The sequence below is a fragment of the Prenolepis imparis genome, unplaced genomic scaffold, assembly GCF_030444845.1.
Source record: "Prenolepis imparis isolate NDT839.2.m4 unplaced genomic scaffold, iyPreImpa1.0 SCAF_395, whole genome shotgun sequence".
NCBI classification, from domain to species: Eukaryota; Metazoa; Arthropoda; class Insecta; order Hymenoptera; family Formicidae; genus Prenolepis; species Prenolepis imparis.
The window spans coordinates 10,579-28,643 of record NW_028141553.1 but is presented as its reverse complement, the minus strand read 5'-3'; the positions used below and the strand labels follow the sequence as shown (position 1 = coordinate 28,643).

General features: G+C 40.7%; 3 protein-coding genes across 3 annotated transcripts; 2 read left to right on the top strand and 1 right to left on the bottom strand.

Moving 5' to 3' along the window:
- The first annotated feature begins 8,825 nt into the window (after positions 1-8,825).
- On the top strand, positions 8,826-13,018 carry LOC145948450 (uncharacterized). Its single transcript, XM_083058134.1, has 2 exons — positions 8,826-10,325; positions 10,445-13,018. The coding sequence occupies exons 1-2, from the start codon at positions 8,826-8,828 to the stop codon at positions 13,016-13,018; spliced, it is 4,074 nt and encodes a 1,357-aa protein (XP_082914260.1).
- A 327-nt stretch (positions 13,019-13,345) lies between these two features.
- LOC145948449 (uncharacterized) lies at positions 13,346-13,996 on the top strand. The gene has a single exon (XM_083058133.1). The coding sequence runs from the start codon at positions 13,346-13,348 to the stop codon at positions 13,994-13,996; it is 651 nt and encodes a 216-aa protein (XP_082914259.1).
- A 2,353-nt stretch (positions 13,997-16,349) lies between these two features.
- On the bottom strand, positions 16,350-17,851 carry LOC145948448 (uncharacterized). Its single transcript, XM_083058132.1, has 3 exons — positions 17,826-17,851; positions 17,510-17,555; positions 16,350-17,213 (listed from the first exon to the last, which is right to left on the bottom strand). The coding sequence occupies exons 1-3, from the start codon at positions 17,849-17,851 to the stop codon at positions 16,350-16,352; spliced, it is 936 nt and encodes a 311-aa protein (XP_082914258.1).
- Between the last annotated feature and the right edge of the window lie 214 nt (positions 17,852-18,065).

Here is an 18,065-nt window from a genome sequence, read left to right as displayed (position 1 = left end):
AAGAAGCGATAACGGGCGCAACCGCAGAAGAAAAGTTAATAGGATCTAACGCATCGCGAATGACAAATGCATCACAAAGCAAAACTGGGCAACAACCGCGACAAGGTCAACATAAAACCACGCAATGTTATAAATGCGGAAAATCGGGACATTACGGACGCGATTGCCGCAGCAGTAAATACGCGCTCCCAAAACCGGACAAGCCCTCTCGCGCAAATACCGTAGAGAAATTCTGCAATTATTGCAAAAAACGCGGACATAATCGCGACGAGTGTTGGACTTTAAATGGAAGGCCGAAAACAAATACACCGGACCGCGATAAGGGAACCGATAATAAAAAATCGCGAAGCATAAATAAAATTGAGAACAGTAAGAAACCGAAATCGCGAAAAAGAGATACCGACTCCGAGTATAGCAGTGACGAGGAAGAACGGCAAGAAGAAAATAATAAAAAGACACGCGCGATAGAATATCAGGTGACTCACGTGCGACAGACGCCTCGTGGAGCAGCGAGCCTGAATTTAATAACTCTACCTATACGCGAAGTAAAGAACGGCAAGATTAACATGCTCTACGATTCTGGAGCTACTGTCTCTTTAATAAAAGTTAAACACCTGAAAGGTGAAACCGAGATATACAACGACAAAATTACTTTGATCGGCATAACCGGGCATAAAGCGCGAACAATAGGAAAATTCTACGCGACTATCGATCTAGGCAGCCGAAAAATCAAACACGCGATTTATGTCGTAAAGGACGACTTCCCAATGGAATACGAAGGGATCATAGGAATCGATTTTCTACAAAAGCAACAAGTCACGTGCGATTACAAAAAACAGGAGATTCAAATAGGAAACGCCGTATTAAAATTACGACCGTACAATAAAATTCAATTAAAACCGCGTAGCGAAACGATAATACAAGCGGCAACGAATCGTAATAAGATAGGCGTGATAAAGGCCGAAGAAACAGCACCGGGAATATATATCGGACGATGCCTGGTAGAACCAAAAAATTTTGTGTGCCCCGTCAGTATAATTAATACGACCGACGAGACCGTAGAGATTAGTACGCCGCTCGTAACCGTAGAAGACATATGTGAAGATAACGCACACAAAGTATACACGATACACACGGGCGACACTCATAACTCGTCAACGCGCGACGAACGAATCTGACAATTATTACGCACGGATCATCTAAACGTCGAAGAAAAACGCTCAGTACAACGGATATGCGAAGAATATAGCGATATATTTCATTTAAATGAAGAACCACTGACATGCACCGCGACGATAAAGCACGAGATAAACACGCGCGCCGACACCTCGCCCGTCAACGTAAGACCATACCGCCTTCACGAGAAGCATAAAACAGAAGTAAATAAGCAAGTGCAAGGAATGCTAAAAGACCAAATTATTAGAACAAGCATGAGTCAATGGAATGCTCCATTATTAGTAGTGCCGAAAAAAGCCGATGCGTCAGGAAAACAAAGACTCAGGGTAGTAGTAGACTTCCGAAAAGTTAACGATTTAACTATAGGCGACTCATTTCCCCTGCCTAATATTACCGATATATTGGACCAGTTAGGGAACGCCAAATATTTTACGACGCTTGATCTAGCATCAGGATATCACCAGATACCGATGGCTGAGCGCGATAAAAACAAAACCGCCTTTTCAACCCCCTATGGACACTACGAGTTCAACCGAATGCCGTTTGGATTAAAAAACGCGCCTGCGACCTTCCAACGATTAATGAATTCGGTACTAACAGGGATACAAGGGCTCAGATGTCTCGTTTATCTCGACGACATCGTAATATACGGATCCAGTTTGGAGGATCATAACAAAAGACTCGTGGAAGTACTACAAAGATTACGAAAACATAATTTAAAATTGCAACCGGAAAAGTGCGAATTTTTACGTAAAGAAGTAATATACTTAGGGCATATTATTTCCGAGAACGGCATATTACCCGATCCGTCGAAACTAGACGCGGTAAAAAATTTTCCGACGCCACAAAAAATAAAAGACATACAATCGTTTATCGGACTAGCGGGCTACTATCGCAAATTCATTGAAGATTTCTCGCGAATCGCAAAAACCGTTAACAAAACTAACAAAAAAGACGGAAGTTTTTGTATGGGGAAACGAACAACAAATCGCGTTCGACACCCTAAAAGAAAAATTAATGACCGCGCCAGTGTTAAAATATCCGGACTTCATCGAAGAATTCAACGTGACCACCGATGCCTCCGACTACGCAATCGGAGCCGTGCTGTCACAGGGACCGGTAGGCAATGACCGACCTATCGCTTACGCCAGCCGAGTGTTATCTCGGGCAGAGCAAAATTATAATACGACCGAAAAAGAATTGTTAGCAATCGTATGGGCAGTTAAACATTTTCGACCATATGTCTAGGGAACAAAATTTAAAATAATAACCGACCATAAACCTCTAATTTGGCTATTTAACGTCACGGACCCCGGATCAAGACTCATCCGCTGGAGATTAAAATTAGAAGAATACGATTACGAGATAATTCACAAGGCCGGACGAGCAAACGCGAACGCCGACGCGCTAAGTCGACACGTAACTCGAGATACAAGCGAGAGAAGAAAGAGAGAAATCTTCAAAGTAGAAGAAGAGGAAGAAGAGAGAGAAGAAAAACTCGCCGATAACGCAAGAGTATATACCGAAGAGGAGAAACAACAAATACTCTACGAATATCATGATGCACCCACAGGAGGACATCAGGGAATCGAACGCACAATAAAAAGAATTCGATTAAAACATAACTGGCCAGGATTAACAAGAGACGTCGAAAAATATATCTCGAAATGCGAATCCTGCCAGAAAAATAAATTATCGCGACGAGTAAAAGCACCCCTCATTATTACGGACACGCCGAGTAAACCATTCGAAAAATGCGCGTTAGATATAGTCGGACCGTTAACAATTACTAATAACGGAAATAAATATTTACTAACTTTCCAAGATAATTTAACAAAATTTAGCAAAGCGATACCGATCGCAAACCAAGAAGCTAACACGGTCGCGAAAGAATTCGCCACGAAAATAATTTTCGAATACGGAATTCCCGAAAAAATTCTAACCGACCAAGGAACAAATTTTGTAAGTGAAATATTTAAGAATACGTGCAAATTACTTAAAATCGATAAAATTCAGACAACAGCTTATCACCCCGAAAGCAACGGAGCATTAGAGCGTTCACACCGTACGTTAGCCGAATATTTAAGACACTATATAAATGCCGACCAAACAGACTGGGACGAGTGGATTCCCTACGCAATGTTTACGTATAACACGACCCCACACACGGTTACGGGGCATACACCTTTCGAATTAGTATACGGGCATCAAGCGGACCTACCGACAGCTCTAGCGAGACCGCCCAAACTAACGTATAGTTACGACGACTACTCGCAAGAATTAAAAGAAAGAATACGGGCGTCAAATCAACTCGCGAAAGAGAATATTAAAGAAGACAAAATAAAAGCCAAAGGGTACTACGATAAATCCGCGAAAGAAACAAAATTTAAGATAGGCGACAAAGTACTAGTATACGACGAGACGCTCCGACGGGGACGATCGAAAAAATTAGATGCACTATGGGCAGGACCTTACGTAATAACCGAAAAGAATTCCGACGTAAATTACACAATTAAAAAAGGAAGAAAAGCAGTGCGCATGCATACGAATAGATTAAAGCTATTTATAGAAAATTAATACTTACTTAATCATCTTCCTCGTCGGTGTCACGGTCAGCGAAACCGTAAGGAAGAGGCCGCCCTTGTTGTAAGGCCTCAAGGGTCCGCATGGCCGGAATCATGAACGCCTCTTCGGGAGGCACAGGCACCACCTCCTGCACAGTACGCACCCCCGTTGCAACGTCAACGGACACCCGAAGGGAAAACGGGGTGCCCGCGGTCCGGCGGATAGCCGCACGGGCCCGTCCTAAACGGGTGGCGGGTAGCTCCGGCCCCACCACCGGTGCACGACGCACCGCACGCCTACACCCGGAGCATAAAGGCTCCCACCACGGAGTAAAATCGGCACAAGCCACGCAGTTGAACCACAATTCAGAACTCATTATAAATTTTTTTATCAATCTTTGCGGCACCAAAGTTGTCATAAGACTAAGCGATGAGATGCAGAAGCATCTCAGGACTCAAGAGTCACATAAGAAACTAACACCTTTCTCACCTGATAAAAGTTGCGAACCAAAGCAATACCATTAAAGATAAAATAAAAACTCAATATATTATTACAGGACACTCACACTCTTAATCTGCAACGCTGCAGCATCCGCGAATCAACGCGAGAAGAATCGACCGTATAAAATAACGGAATTCAAGCATAGCCCAGGGATATACTTTGAGCAAATTGGTCAACTACACTATTCCAAGAAAACATGGAAATTAGTAGTAAAATTAGACTTAGCACCCCTAAACTACAGACAAGAACAAATAAAAAGTTATCTAAAACAAACAGAAATAATGTGCGATTCAACGATTTTGCGACTTCCTTATTATAAGAACATATGTATCAATTCAAATAATATCGCGAAACGAAAATTAAAATATTTAAATAACATAATGAATCAAATCAACACTATATACAAAAGACCTATAACCAAACGTCGAGGACTAATAGACGGAATAGGCTCAATAGCGAAAACATTATTCGGGACCATGGACGCAAATGACGAAAAACGCATAAACGAACAGCTAGAATTATTAGAAAATAATCGACAAGTAACAGAACACGCGATTAGAAACCAATTAAAATTAGTAAATGCTACTGTAGCGCATTTAGATAAATTAGAAAATATAATTGAACATAACGAGAAAATATTGCGAAAAACAATAACCGAATCTATTTCTTTAGAGGAAATACGTGACCATTTCAGGGCCATAGATACAATTCTAAGCGAATTAGTAAAGGACGCAGAAAATATAATGGAATATTTAACATATATACGAAAAGGCGAAATGCACCCTAAATTAATGCCAATTAATGACATTGTAATCCATTTAAAAGAAGCGGCAGCGCAACTGCCTGAAGGATTATATTTTCCTTTTAAAGTCCACACAGACGACTGGTCAGCGATAGAAAAAAACACCGCGATAACAGCGTACTGTGATCCGACAACAATATATACTATTTTGCGTTTCCCTTTAATTGCGCAACCGACCTATGATATTGTAAAAGTAATAAAATTCCCCACACCATCCTATAATAATGTATACAATTATATCAAAATAGATAATCAAATAATTGTTATAGATAAAGAAAAATTAACATATGCGACAATGACGGAAAGCGAATTGCGAAATTGTAATAAAATTAATACACAATATGTATGTAAACGCAATTCACCTATACACCGCGTAGATTTAGACGCACCATGCGAAATTCAAATGTATACGCAGCGACAACATTATCAGAGCAAATGTAATGTAAGACACTATGTCTCAACCCACATGTTATGGATAGCATTACACCAAGAGCACACCTGGTTATACTCGACGGACGCCGAACAAACGATAACCATACAATGTGACGGTCAGCTTGAAAATAAAATAATAAGAAATACCGGCGAAATTACGCTAAACGGAAATTGTAAACTGACAACACCAGACACAATAATAGAAACAGAAGAAAAAACATACGAAACCGTTCTAGAAACCTTTCTACCTAGTATCAATATAACAATTCCAGGAGACGGAAATATAACAAGACATAACGAAGACACGCTAGAAAATATCTCACAACATCGTTTAGAATTAACAAACCTCAAAGCCAAATTAACAGATATAGATAACGACTTACAAAACAACGAACAAAACTTCTACGCACGAAACAATTTATCTATCCGATGACATCTAGCGGAATAATAATAATATTAATTATAATAACCATTATAGTATTTTGGATAATAATACGACAAAGAAATAAAAACAAAAGACGACCATCAGTTAGGATAGTCGATGACTCTGGCATACCAAGGTCAATATTAAGAAGAAGCCAAAGTACTAGATTTTAGAAATAAGAAACGATTATAAAACTACATTGTAAACGGGAATTATAACTGTACGTAGCATTAGAAATAATCTTAACAAAAATAAGATAAGAAAGCGAAAAACTTCGTACCTCCGTTTTTCTTTTTTTTACGGGGGAGGAATGTTATAGCCCGAACTATAACCAGTAGTTATTAGAAATTAGAATTTACTGAATATCTTTATAGAATACTGTAAAACATTTTTGCTTATAAAAGAGCGCTCTCGACAAACGCTCGTCGCGTGAAAACGCTAACGCAGCGAGACACGCGCGAAGCACCGGAAACCGCGAGATGCAAGCGAAGACCAGGGACTTCGACCTGCTTCGCTTGCAATTAGATCAAAAACGCGTGAGTATTGTTAACCAATCAGAGACCTGTTTCCAAGGGCCTCTCCCGAAAGAAATCCAAGAAACAAAGAGGATATAGGACGGAGAGCCCGCCCGCGAAGGCAGTCTCGAATACAACTCCTAAACATCAAGACGGAGTCTCGAATACAACTCCTAAACATCAAGACGGAGTCTCGAATAAAACTCCTAAACATCAAGACGGAGTCTCGAATACAATTCCTAAACATCAAGACGTGGTCGCTAATAAGAAACCAGAACATCAGAACGAGACTCACTAACAACGACCTGAATTATTGAGAGGAATACGAATATACGCTCATCGAATGTTACGCGAATATATATTTAAAGAAAGGACGAGAAATAAAGCGAAACCATATTCAATCCGAAATAAAAGTGTATTTTAAGAGAAAGAAAAGAGTACAACACTCCTAACTTCCTACGAAGTCCTGCACGACCCGAGGATCCTCATCCTTAATTCGGCGCAACCCCAGTGCCTTGTTCGAGGCACACAACAAGCTTCTTTAGTTTGTATTTTAATAGCAGATGACGAATCAGCAAATAATGGAACCGGTAATCCAAATGTCTTATGAACTGTTTTTCCAGTAGGTAATAATGTCGCTGCAATGCCCGTAAAAGCCATTGTACACACATGTTTATTTCTAATTCTAGCTAAATGATAAATAGTTGTGTATATAAATGTTTTACCTGATCCACCTGGACCATCAATATAAAAACAATTATGATTATTATTTTTATTGTCTAATCTATTTAATAAAAGATCAACTATCTCTTTTTGCTTCTCATTTAATTGTTTGTATTGTTTGGTGCCTATTTCCATATCTTCGTCAAATGTCATGTAATCTTCCTCTCCACTATTTTCTATTAACTGTTCCATTTGTGGAAAATCAGCAAGACTTTTACCTTCAGCACGAAGCATACTATTAATTTGCATATAAGCTTTATTTTGTCCTTGTAACATACCAAAATGTCGAACATAATCCTCAGACATTGCTTCTTTAAAATTTTCCCACAACTCTTCAGGATGTAATGGTTGACAATGTAATAATAAAACAAATGTACAAATAATCTACGAAGTTGTCGAGGCATCATCCATGCAACAGCTTCATTCATAGCTCGTTTCCATTCATCATCATCTTCGATTAAACCTAAAGCCAAACATGCCGCTGAAAATGATTGACAAAATTCTCCATTTACAGTTTTCAAATCATTAAAACTTGTAGCCCCCTTTACTGTAAGTAATAATAATCGCAAATGATATAATTCTGTTTGTGCTGGACTAACGGAATATATTCGTCCTACACAATTAAAATGACTTTTGCGTTTAACCCAACGCGATATATTTCTACCATTAATTTTTTCTTTTTTAAATGTATAATAGCGTGGAATTTCTATATATAAATATTGTCTTGCTTCTTCATCTCGTAAGTTCAATGAGAAATAATCTATTAACATAGTAACTTGATTTAAAGCAGATGTCATGACGTCGTCAATATTTTCATTTTCGATTATAATATTTTGTTCATTAGGAAGATGGACTGGCAAACGCATTATAGTATGACTTTTATCTTGTAACTTTTTACCAAGAATACGCCAAATGGCTTCTACAGGTCCAACATAACGAGCTTCGATATAATTATGTATCTCATCATGATTGTTAAAACATTTTCCTTTTAATTATGTATTCGATTTAAAACCGATTATTCTGTTATCTTGTCTGCGTGTCTGTTATTGTCTGTATTTCGAGATTATCGATTTCTCGAGAAAACCATGCATTGGCTCAATTTCTCGACGAACTCTGTTTACCTTTTTTCGAGCCTCGCGCGTCTTACCGCGCGTCTCGCCAGGCCTCGAAGCTGTCGAATCAGCTGTTATAATAACAGTTTCGCGACGAGTCCTTGACACACATATATTCGGGAAAATAAGTTCAGTTCGCTACAGACCGTTCAAGCTTACACGCCTGTCGCTTTCTCGAGTATAATTACGTTCTCTATTCGTCGCGAGCGATTTAATTGTGATCGCTTCCTTTCTGTGTTTTACTTTAAAATAAAATACTATTTGTTTCAACGAGTCTAATTAATTCAAACACGCGCTTCCTATTACTATCCGTTTTATCACTCGTTTCGAAATTCTCTAAACATTTTTGGTCCTTCGAGCCGGATAATCTACAGACACTCGGTAACGTTCTCGCTCTCGTTTGTATTCGCAAACGTTCGCTCGTGCACTTATTGCCAGTACTCTCTCGCAGTGTCATAGTGAAACGCCGCCTCTCTCAACTGCATTCGCATCGCTCACACGCATCATCAATTTGTGACCGTTAAAAGTTAAGTGGTTCAAACGGTGCTAGTGACCTTTCTAGAAGATTCCTCAAGATGTCAACAATCGCCTCTGTCATCGAAAAGCAAAGTCATCTCTTCGGTGTCATCGCTCGAGCCTTCGATAACACTAAGAAGCTTGGAACGGATAAAATCAACCGATTTACCCTTGACGCACGGATTCAATCTCTCGATGCGAATTGGGACAAATTTCAAAGCAACCACGACAAACTCGTCGGAAGCCTCAAGGATGAGTTGCGTAAGCATGATTATTTCGCGGATGATTTGTATGCTAAATGCGAAGAAGCTTATTACGATTCTAAATCCAGCCTCATGCAGATTCGTGAACCGCTTCTCGAGAAAATCGAAGATCCGAATGATTCTATTCAAAGTAAGAATTCGCACTCTGGATCGTGTCGCGCGCTTCCAAAAATCACTCTACCTAAATTCTCCGGTGATTATCACGATTGGCCGTCGTTTCGCGATTTATTCCATTCGATGGTTGGCTCAAACCGGGATATTTCATGCGTCGAAAAACTTCACTACCTTAAGGCTCAAACATCCGGAGAAGCAGCTCGGTATCTCGCAAACATTTCGGTGACAGCCGAGAATTTCTCGCGCGCTTGGCAAGCTCTGACTTCTCGATACGAGAATCGGCGCATCCTAGTATCAACGTATTTAGATCGCATCTTCAAGTTAAAACCGCTCACTCAAAAATCAAGCTCAGATCTCAAGAAGCTACTTTCGACGGTTAAGGAATCGCTTGGTGCCTTGCAGTCTCTCGGTGCGCCTACCGATTATTGGGATATTCTTACTGTCTACATTGTCACTCGACGTCTCGACGCACATACGTTGGAAAGCTGGGAGCTCGAGCAAGGAAACTCCAATGAACTCGCCACCTTCGATCAACTTGAACTATTTTTTGAGGGACGTATTCGGGCACTAGAAACGGTCCAGTCTCGCATTTCAAAACCACAGCTCACAGCATCAAACTCGAACGCGAAAACAAGGTCAGCAGCTCGGTCTCATGCCATCGTGACGAGTGGATCAAAGTGCACCTTTTGCAGCGCCGCACATTACATCGCGTCGTGCTCGGAGTTTGCTTCAAAGCCGCTCAACGAACGACAGGATTTCGTTCACCGTAAGAACTTGTGTTTCAATTGTCTGGGATCTCATCGTCTGGTCGAGTGTCGCACCGTCAAGAGATGTCGACATTGTAAAGGTCAGCATCACACGTTACTTCATCGAGATGCCTCTTCGTCATCCATTGTAACCACTTCAACGAACTCCTCCACGGCGTCCTGCGCTTCATCATCGGGTACATCCACCACCCCGGCTGTGCATTCGCATCACGCTGCCGTTTTATGCGAGCGTCCGCAAGTTCTCCTTGCAACCGCTTGCATGACGCTAGTTGCCGAGCATGGAGAGGACATCAAGATTCGAGCACTCCTTGATCAAGGCTCAGAAGTCTCTCTTATTCAGGAATCATTGGTTCAACTACTACGTCTTCCACGCGGTCGTGCATCCGTGCCCATCATAAGCGTCGGCTCCCAAAAAGTTGGATCAACTCGCGGGGTTGTAGCTCTTCGCCTTCGATCATGCATCAATCCACTTATCGAAGTCAACGTCTCGGATTTGTTCTGCCTCGGGTCACTGGTCGCATTCCGATCCAAAAGGTAGTGACGACATCATGGACTCATCTCGCCAATTTACCATTGGCCGATCCAAATTTCGCTGTACCCGGTGGTATCGACATCATTTTGGGCGCTGATGTTTATGGATCACTGCTGTGCGGATCCATTAAGCGAGGACCATCGAACGCTCCCGTCGCTCAAGAAACATCTGTCGGATGGATCATTTCCGGACCTGTGGGCTCTTCAGCATCTGCATCTCACTCGACATCTTTCTCCATCCAAACCATCGACACCGTCAATCTTCATGATCAGTTGCAAAGATTCTGGCTTCAAGAAGAAGTCACTTCGTCAACATCTAAACATCTCACTCCAGACGAACTTGAATGCGAAGATCACTTCTCGAAGACTCACTCTCGCGACAGCACCGGACGGTACATTGTACGCTTGCCATTTCGGTCAACGCACCAGCAGCTAGGAGAGTCCCGAGCTTCTGCAGCTCGTCTCCTCATGACGGCTCAACATAAAATTCAACGCAATCCGTCATTCGGAAAGCTGTACATCGAATTCATGACGGAATACGAGACCTTGGGACACATGCGACGAGCATCGACGACCAGCAGGATTTCTCCAGTCTACCTTCCGCATCATGGAGTTCTTCGCGACTCCAGTTCCACGACAAAATTGCGAGTTGTGTTTAACGGCTCCTCAAAGACCTCGTCCGGCGCTTCACTCAATGACTGTCTTCACGCCGGACCAAAGCTGCAACTAGATCTTGAAGCCGTCCTTCTCCGCTGGCGCACTCACGCCTTTGTCTTCGCCACCGACATAATAAAAATGTATCGGCAGATCGTGATTCACGAGGAAGATCGAGATTTCCAACGCATCTTATGGAGGGACGTCGGAGAGCCTCAAGAGTTCCAGCTCAATACGGTGACCTACGGCCTCACTTGCGCACCGTATCTCGCACTTCGCGTCATTCAACAGCTCGCCGACGACGAAGAACATACTCTTCCGCAAGCTGCTAAGATCTTACGGCAGGAAACGTATGTCGACGACATCCTTTCAGGTGCAGACACTCCGCAAGAAGCAACTAATAAAGCTCTTCAGTTAATTCAACTCCTCAGGGCGGGCGGCTTTCAGCTACAAAAGTGGACAGCCAACGAGGACTCTATCCTCTCAGGTATTTCGACGACTTCCAACCCGTCATCCGCTCGAGAACTTTCTACAGCAGCTCGAACTCTCGGCCTCACGTGGATTCCAGCGAATGACACCTTCACATTTCGCGTGAGCCTGTCAGAGTCTCCTCGTACGCTCACAAAACTATCTACGCTGTCTCGCATCGCTCAAATTTTTGACCCTCTCGGATGGCTCGCACCGGTCACCATCGTGGGAAAAATATTCATCCAACGACTCTGGACATCGCAAATCGGATGGGACGATCCACTACCTCCATCTCTCGCTAATGAGTGGGTCATCTTCGACGATAGCTTGAAGAGCGTTTCCGACTTCTCAATTCCGCGATGGATCGGCACTTCTCAATCTGCATCAGGCGTGGAAATCCACGGATTCTCCGATGCTTCTCAAGACGCACTCGGAGCTGTCATCTACGTCAGAACCTTCCACGAATACGCCGATGCCAAGATTGTGCTTCTCGCCGCTAAGAGCAAGGTCGCTCCAATCAAGCGACAAACAATTCCTCGACTGGAGCTCTCGGCTGCCGTCTTGCTGACTCGACTTCTCGCTCGAATTCGAGATAATCTCGAACTTCACCACGTGCCTATCCACCTGTGGACCGACTCAACCATCAGCCTTGCGTGGATCAAAGGACATCCGTCGAAGTGGAAGGAGTACGTATCCAATAGAGTGGCCGCTGTCCAGGAGCTAGTTCCCGATGCTCGCTGGCATCATGTCGCTGGAGTAGATAAGCCGGCGGACTGTCTGTCTCGTGGAGTCTCTCCTCATCAACTGCAGCATCATCATCTCTGGTGGCATGGTCCGTCGTGGCTTCAAGGTCCCTCTGTTGGATGGCCGTCAGGAGTGCCTCCCGTCGACCAATCAGCCGACCTTGAAGAGCGTCCGCAGAAATCTTTCCACATTTCGCTGGTAAGCACACCACCTGATTACTGGGATCTCATAGATCGATTTTCGCAGCTAAAATCGCTCCTCCGGACCACGGCATGGATTATGCGAGCAGCTGCCCACTTCAAGGGCATCGAGTGTCCTTCCTCTTCGACGCTCACCGCAGACGAGATCCTTCACGCCCGAACGTTCTGGGTGAAAGCAACGCAAGAGGCTTATTTCGGTCGGGAACTGGAACTCTGCTCTAAGAAGGCTGGTCTCCCTCGGTCACATCCACTTTTAAAGCTCTCACCATTCACCGATTCCGAGGGCATTCTTCGCGTCGGAGGACGCCTCAAAAATTCACTGTTGGATGCGGACAGTAAACATCCTGCTATCTTGCCTCGTGACTCTCCTCTCTCACGTCTCATCATTTCAGATCTGCACCAACAGACGCTTCATGGAGGAGTGCAGGTCGTCCTGGCGACACTGCGGCAGCAGTTCTGGATCCTCGGCGGTCGCTCTCCAGTCAGTGCCTTCATGCGTCCGATGCGTTAGACACCGAGCGGTCACCGCCAGCGAGATGATGGGCGCTCTTCCAACTCCGCGCGTGACACCAACGCGCCCCTTCTTAAATTCCGGAGTGGATTATGCCGGTCCGTTTAATCTCCGCACTTGGCGTGGACGTGCTGGCCGCACCTACAAAGGCTCGTAGTCTTCGTGTGCTTCGCCACATCAGCGGTCCACCTGGAACTCGCCACGGACTACTCCACGCAGGGATTCATCGCCGCATACCGACGATTTATCAGCCGACGCGGCCGATGCAGCACTCTCGCAAGCGATTGCGGCACAAATTTTGTTGGCGCCGATGCGGAACTCCGTCGCATGTTCCATTCCGCGTCCGACGAAGTCGCAGAGCTCGCTAATCTCCTCGCCGCCGACGGCACTACGTGGAGGTTTAATCCTCCCTCCGCTCCACACTTCGGTGGTAAATGGGAGGCCGCCGTGAAATCAGCAAAATTTCATCTTCGACGCGTTCTCGGCGAGTCCGCACTCACCTACGAAGAGTTCAGTACTTTGCTCGCACAAATCGAGGCCGTGTTGAATTCGCGACCGCTTTGCGCTCTCTCCGATGATCCTGCCGACGTCAACGCGTTAACACCCGCGCATTTTCTCGTCGGCGAGTCCTTAATCATCATTCCGGACGTCTCCTTAGCAGACACGCCGATTTCGCGATTGTCACGTTGGCAACTGCTTCGCAACATGCTCGAACGATTCTGGCATCGATGGTCAACCGAGTATCTACAGCGGTTGCAAACTCGTAACAAATGGCAACAATCGTCAAACTCGATTTCAATCGGTTCTCTCATATTGATTTCCGACGAGCGATTTCCACCGTCAAAGTGGCCGTTAGCGCGAGTAACTGCGATCCATCCCGGTTCTGACGGTCGAATACGCGTCGTTACCGTACGAACCGCTACTTCAGAATTGAAAAGACCGATCGTCAAACTATGCCCGCTCCCAATTGAGGCATAAAGCGTGCAACACGGTTTTTGTCAAATTGCTACGGAATTAGTTCGCGTCTTCTGCCATTTACGTCATTCGTTCTTCGTACATCTTTGTATTATTTCGATGCATTACAATCATTCTCTCAGCTGTAAATACTTTATTCATTCGGTTAATGTCTATCTGCTCTGTATATAGCAATTACAAAACCATTATTTTCTATTTCAGCGGCGTTCGTCACGCCCCTGAGGCGGGCGGTAATGTTAAAACATTTTCCTTTTAATTATGTATTCGATTTAAAACCGATTATTCTGTTATCTTGTCTGCGTGTCTGTTATTGTCTGTATTTCGAGATTATCGATTTCTCGAGAAAACCATGCATTGGCTCAATTTCTCGACGAACTCTGTTTACCTTTTTTCGAGCCTCGCGCGTCTTACCGCGCGTCTCGCCAGGCCTCGAAGCTGTCGAATCAGCTGTTATAATAACAGTTTCGCGACGAGTCCTTGACACACATATATTCGGGAAAATAAGTTCAGTTCGCTACAGACCGTTCAAGCTTACACGCCTGTCGCTTTCTCGAGTATACCCTTACGGAAAAAACACTTAAATATAGAGTGTTAACACTTAATTTGGGAGTTTACTCTGAAATTTGGGTGTATACACTTAATGTTTGAGTGTAAATACTTAATCTTCAGTGTTTACACCCAAAAATTGAGTGTTTACGTTAGAATATTGAGTGTGTACACCCAATGACTGAGTGTTCACACTCAAGTTTGAGTATAAACCCTAAACATTTGAAAGTTTACTCTCAACACTTGGGTATGACACTCAATAGATGAGTGTAAACGCTGAACATTTAAAAGTTCACTCTCAAAACTTGGGTATGACACTCAATAGATGAGTGTAAACTTTAAATCTTTTAGAATTATTCTCAAGATTGAATATTCTGAAGTCACTTAAGTATAAACTCTCATAATTAAATATTAACGTTGAAATGTTGAATGCAAACGCCCGCAAATATTTGAACACTGCTTAAAAATAATTGCGTTTAAATTTTTAAAATAAATAAAGTAAAATGCAGTTGCACAATTTAATAAAATCTGTTTTAAATGAAAAATATATATTAAAAATTTTTTTTTAAGTAAACTAGAAATTAATAATGTTTTTAACAGTAATATATTTATTACAATGCTATTACAATATACAAATGGAAAAAAGATTAAAATATATAGTACACTAAACGAAACATATATTAGATAAAATATTACTTAATAATATGAAAAATATTGATAAATATAATAAATACATATGCCATATATGTATTAAAAGTACAAAGTTTATAATTTATTAATATAATAAATATTCCTTTTAATAATAAATGCACACATATATTAATCAGTTTCTATTTTATTTACTAATTTCATTATGTAAAACTTATCGTTACACGGTAAAAGAATACATTTATTACAAATATTTTTTGGTAAACAAGTCGTAACGTTATTAGTTTCTCTGACTGAGTGAGAGTAACTTGATGACGAAATATACCTATATGTACATAAAACGTCATTTAATAATACTTCAAAAGATTTTCCAATAATTACGTATTTTTCCACGTTGTTCAATGTTGTAACACAAACAATTCCCGTGATTTTTATAAAGATTCCAAATGTTGTCTCAATGATACTATTATTTCGCTTAGATAATTTTCCATATGTACTTGAGTGATATAAAACATTATTGAAAATAAATCTTTCATAGGATACAGCATCATTTTGAATGTTTTCTGCTATAAGCGCTTGAATCGATAACTTTTCAATAAGTTTTAAGGTCACAACCTTACCATTTCCAAATATAATTAAACGATTGTCATCGATTATCTTATGTCCAGTTCTATTTCTATAATTTCCTAACATTTTCAAGTACAAATTTTTACCTTCTACATTACAATTTGCTTTAGAAAAAGAATCTATGTATTTCACTGTTTGAAATCTTAAATATGATTTGCAAATTTGTTGCAAAATTGTTTGAGAACTATGCAACATACTTCTTAAAACAAAATTGTTACTCTCGTAAGGAAAGGCAGACCATGCCCATAAAGCTCCAAAATTTTGAACTGACTTGGGTATATGCAACAATAAATGCATATTAAATTTCATTAGCTCCATTCCGTATAACATTTCAGTGTTATTCACAAATTTTTTTATTGCTCTTGTAGCATTTTCATATGCTTGACTTTCAATTTTTTCACTATCAAATACATAAATAGCATAGACGAGTAAAAACCAATGTTTGTAAAAAATTGAAGGAAGCAGATCTTTTAGACAAGGCAGAGAATAATAAATTAAAAAATTTTTAAATTCTGAAGCTTTCCATTGACTTATATTACTCACTGATTGTACGTGTTATTTCACACGGTGGTAATATTTCTGATAATTTATTATCTAAGATTTGCGTTTTTGTTCCAATGTACCACGGCTTACTACAGTTTTTTGGATCAATCCAAGTTGACAGAAATAGTTTTACCACTCCAAGTAAAACACTGTGCATATACTCTGGAGGAAAAGATGTAATGATGTTAAAAATAGGTAAAAGCATTAGTAAGGAAACACCTTTAACTCCATTGACAATCGTATCTTCTGTTTCTGCTTTTATAGCATCTCTCCTATGCTGATTTTTCGTTCTTTTTTTTCCTTCTCCTCCCCTATATACGCGCGTATAACCATTTCCTATCGGGACATGTTCGCCTGGATTTAAACATAATGAGCAGCCATATCTACCATTAAATTGGTGAATATTTTGCAATGCACATCTCTCTACGGAATCTACAGGAGCGAGAATTGTATGCACTTTGATCGTAATTGGTTCATTAAAATTAGGTGGCAAGCATTCAAACCCATTAGTATGAAGATCTTTTAATTCGTCAATAAACGGCTTTAAAAATATATTTAAAACAGGTTTTTCTGTAGCAGCCCATATACCAGCCAGAAGAATGTTTTCTTTTCTTAAGCGATAATTTAATTCATTTATTGATATTTGTAATGGACACATTGATACTTTTGATGATTTGAAAGTTTGCACACCATCAGCATTCCACTGAAGAGATATATCGTAATTGGAAATTATTCGTTTTTCTCTTAACATTTTATATACTCTGCCACTTGTTACATCAGAAAGTATATGTCGTTCTCGACAATCTCTTTGTAATTCATTAAATAGTGGTCCAGAAAATAAATTACAGAATTGATCCTTTAAAGATATATGTAAAAAGAAGTGTCCATTTCGTTTTAAAGAATTCTGAAGAAAAATTGTACGACAAGATGTACATGTTACGCGTCGAGCAGTTCCAAAATTTAATAGGCTCAAGCAGTCTGGACAATAATAAAATGTTTTAATATCTGCGGTTTTAGAAAACTCTTTTAGAAACTTATACTTTGATTCGTTTAGTGTTCTTGGAATGTGACAATTAATAAGTTCTAAAAGATCTTCTAATGCAACATCTGATAAATTATGTCGAATCATGAAACTCATTATAAGAAGATTACTTTCTTCCTTTGTAAGTGAAGCTCCTGGATAAATAGGTACTCTTTCCTGAAAAAATTACATAAATACTGCAATTAAATTGGAACGCAATAAAAAAATTAAAATTTTGCAACTAAAATATATTTTTATTTAATTATAAGATAACATTATTTCCACATGCTTAAGTTTATTTAAAAATTCAACAAAAAAATTTGATAAAATTTGAAAAAATTTGATAAAATTTGAAAAAATTTAACCCGGGAGTAGGCAAATAAAAGTAAGTAAAGTTACGTCAGCAGGCATAATAAATAAGCAAATAATTGAAGTAATTGGACTCACCTCATTTCTTTGATCTTCACGATCATTTATAACGTGTACATTATTATTAGGATTCTCGTGTAATTCAACATTTATTTAAGGCTCATCATCTTCATCACTCTCTTCATTTTCTTCAACGTCGTCATCATGAAATAAATTTTCATATGGCTCATCTATATCCATTTGATTTAGCATCTATTCAAACATAAATATTCTTAATATATACAAATACTCATATTTTATAAAGTTTATGTACATATA

Bases quoted from the DNA above. Each gene is read 5' to 3' on its own strand.
- LOC145948450 (XM_083058134.1), top strand. From the start codon at position 8,826: ATGTCAACAATCGCCTCTGTCATCGAAAAGCAAAGTCATCTCTTCGGT. The intron at 10,326-10,444 runs GTTGGATCAACT...CCGATCCAAAAG, and splicing joins TAAGCGTCGGCTCCCAAAAA to GTAGTGACGACATCATGGAC.
- LOC145948449 (XM_083058133.1), top strand. From the start codon at position 13,346: ATGTTCCATTCCGCGTCCGACGAAGTCGCAGAGCTCGCTAATCTCCTC.
- LOC145948448 (XM_083058132.1), bottom strand. From the start codon at position 17,851: ATGATCGTGAAGATCAAAGAAATGAG. The intron at 17,556-17,825 runs GTGAGTCCAATT...TAATTTTTTCAG, and splicing joins GTGAAGATCAAAGAAATGAG to GAAAGAGTACCTATTTATCC. The intron at 17,214-17,509 runs GTAATCTTCTTA...ATATCTTTAAAG, and splicing joins TTCACTTACAAAGGAAGAAA to GATCAATTCTGTAATTTATT.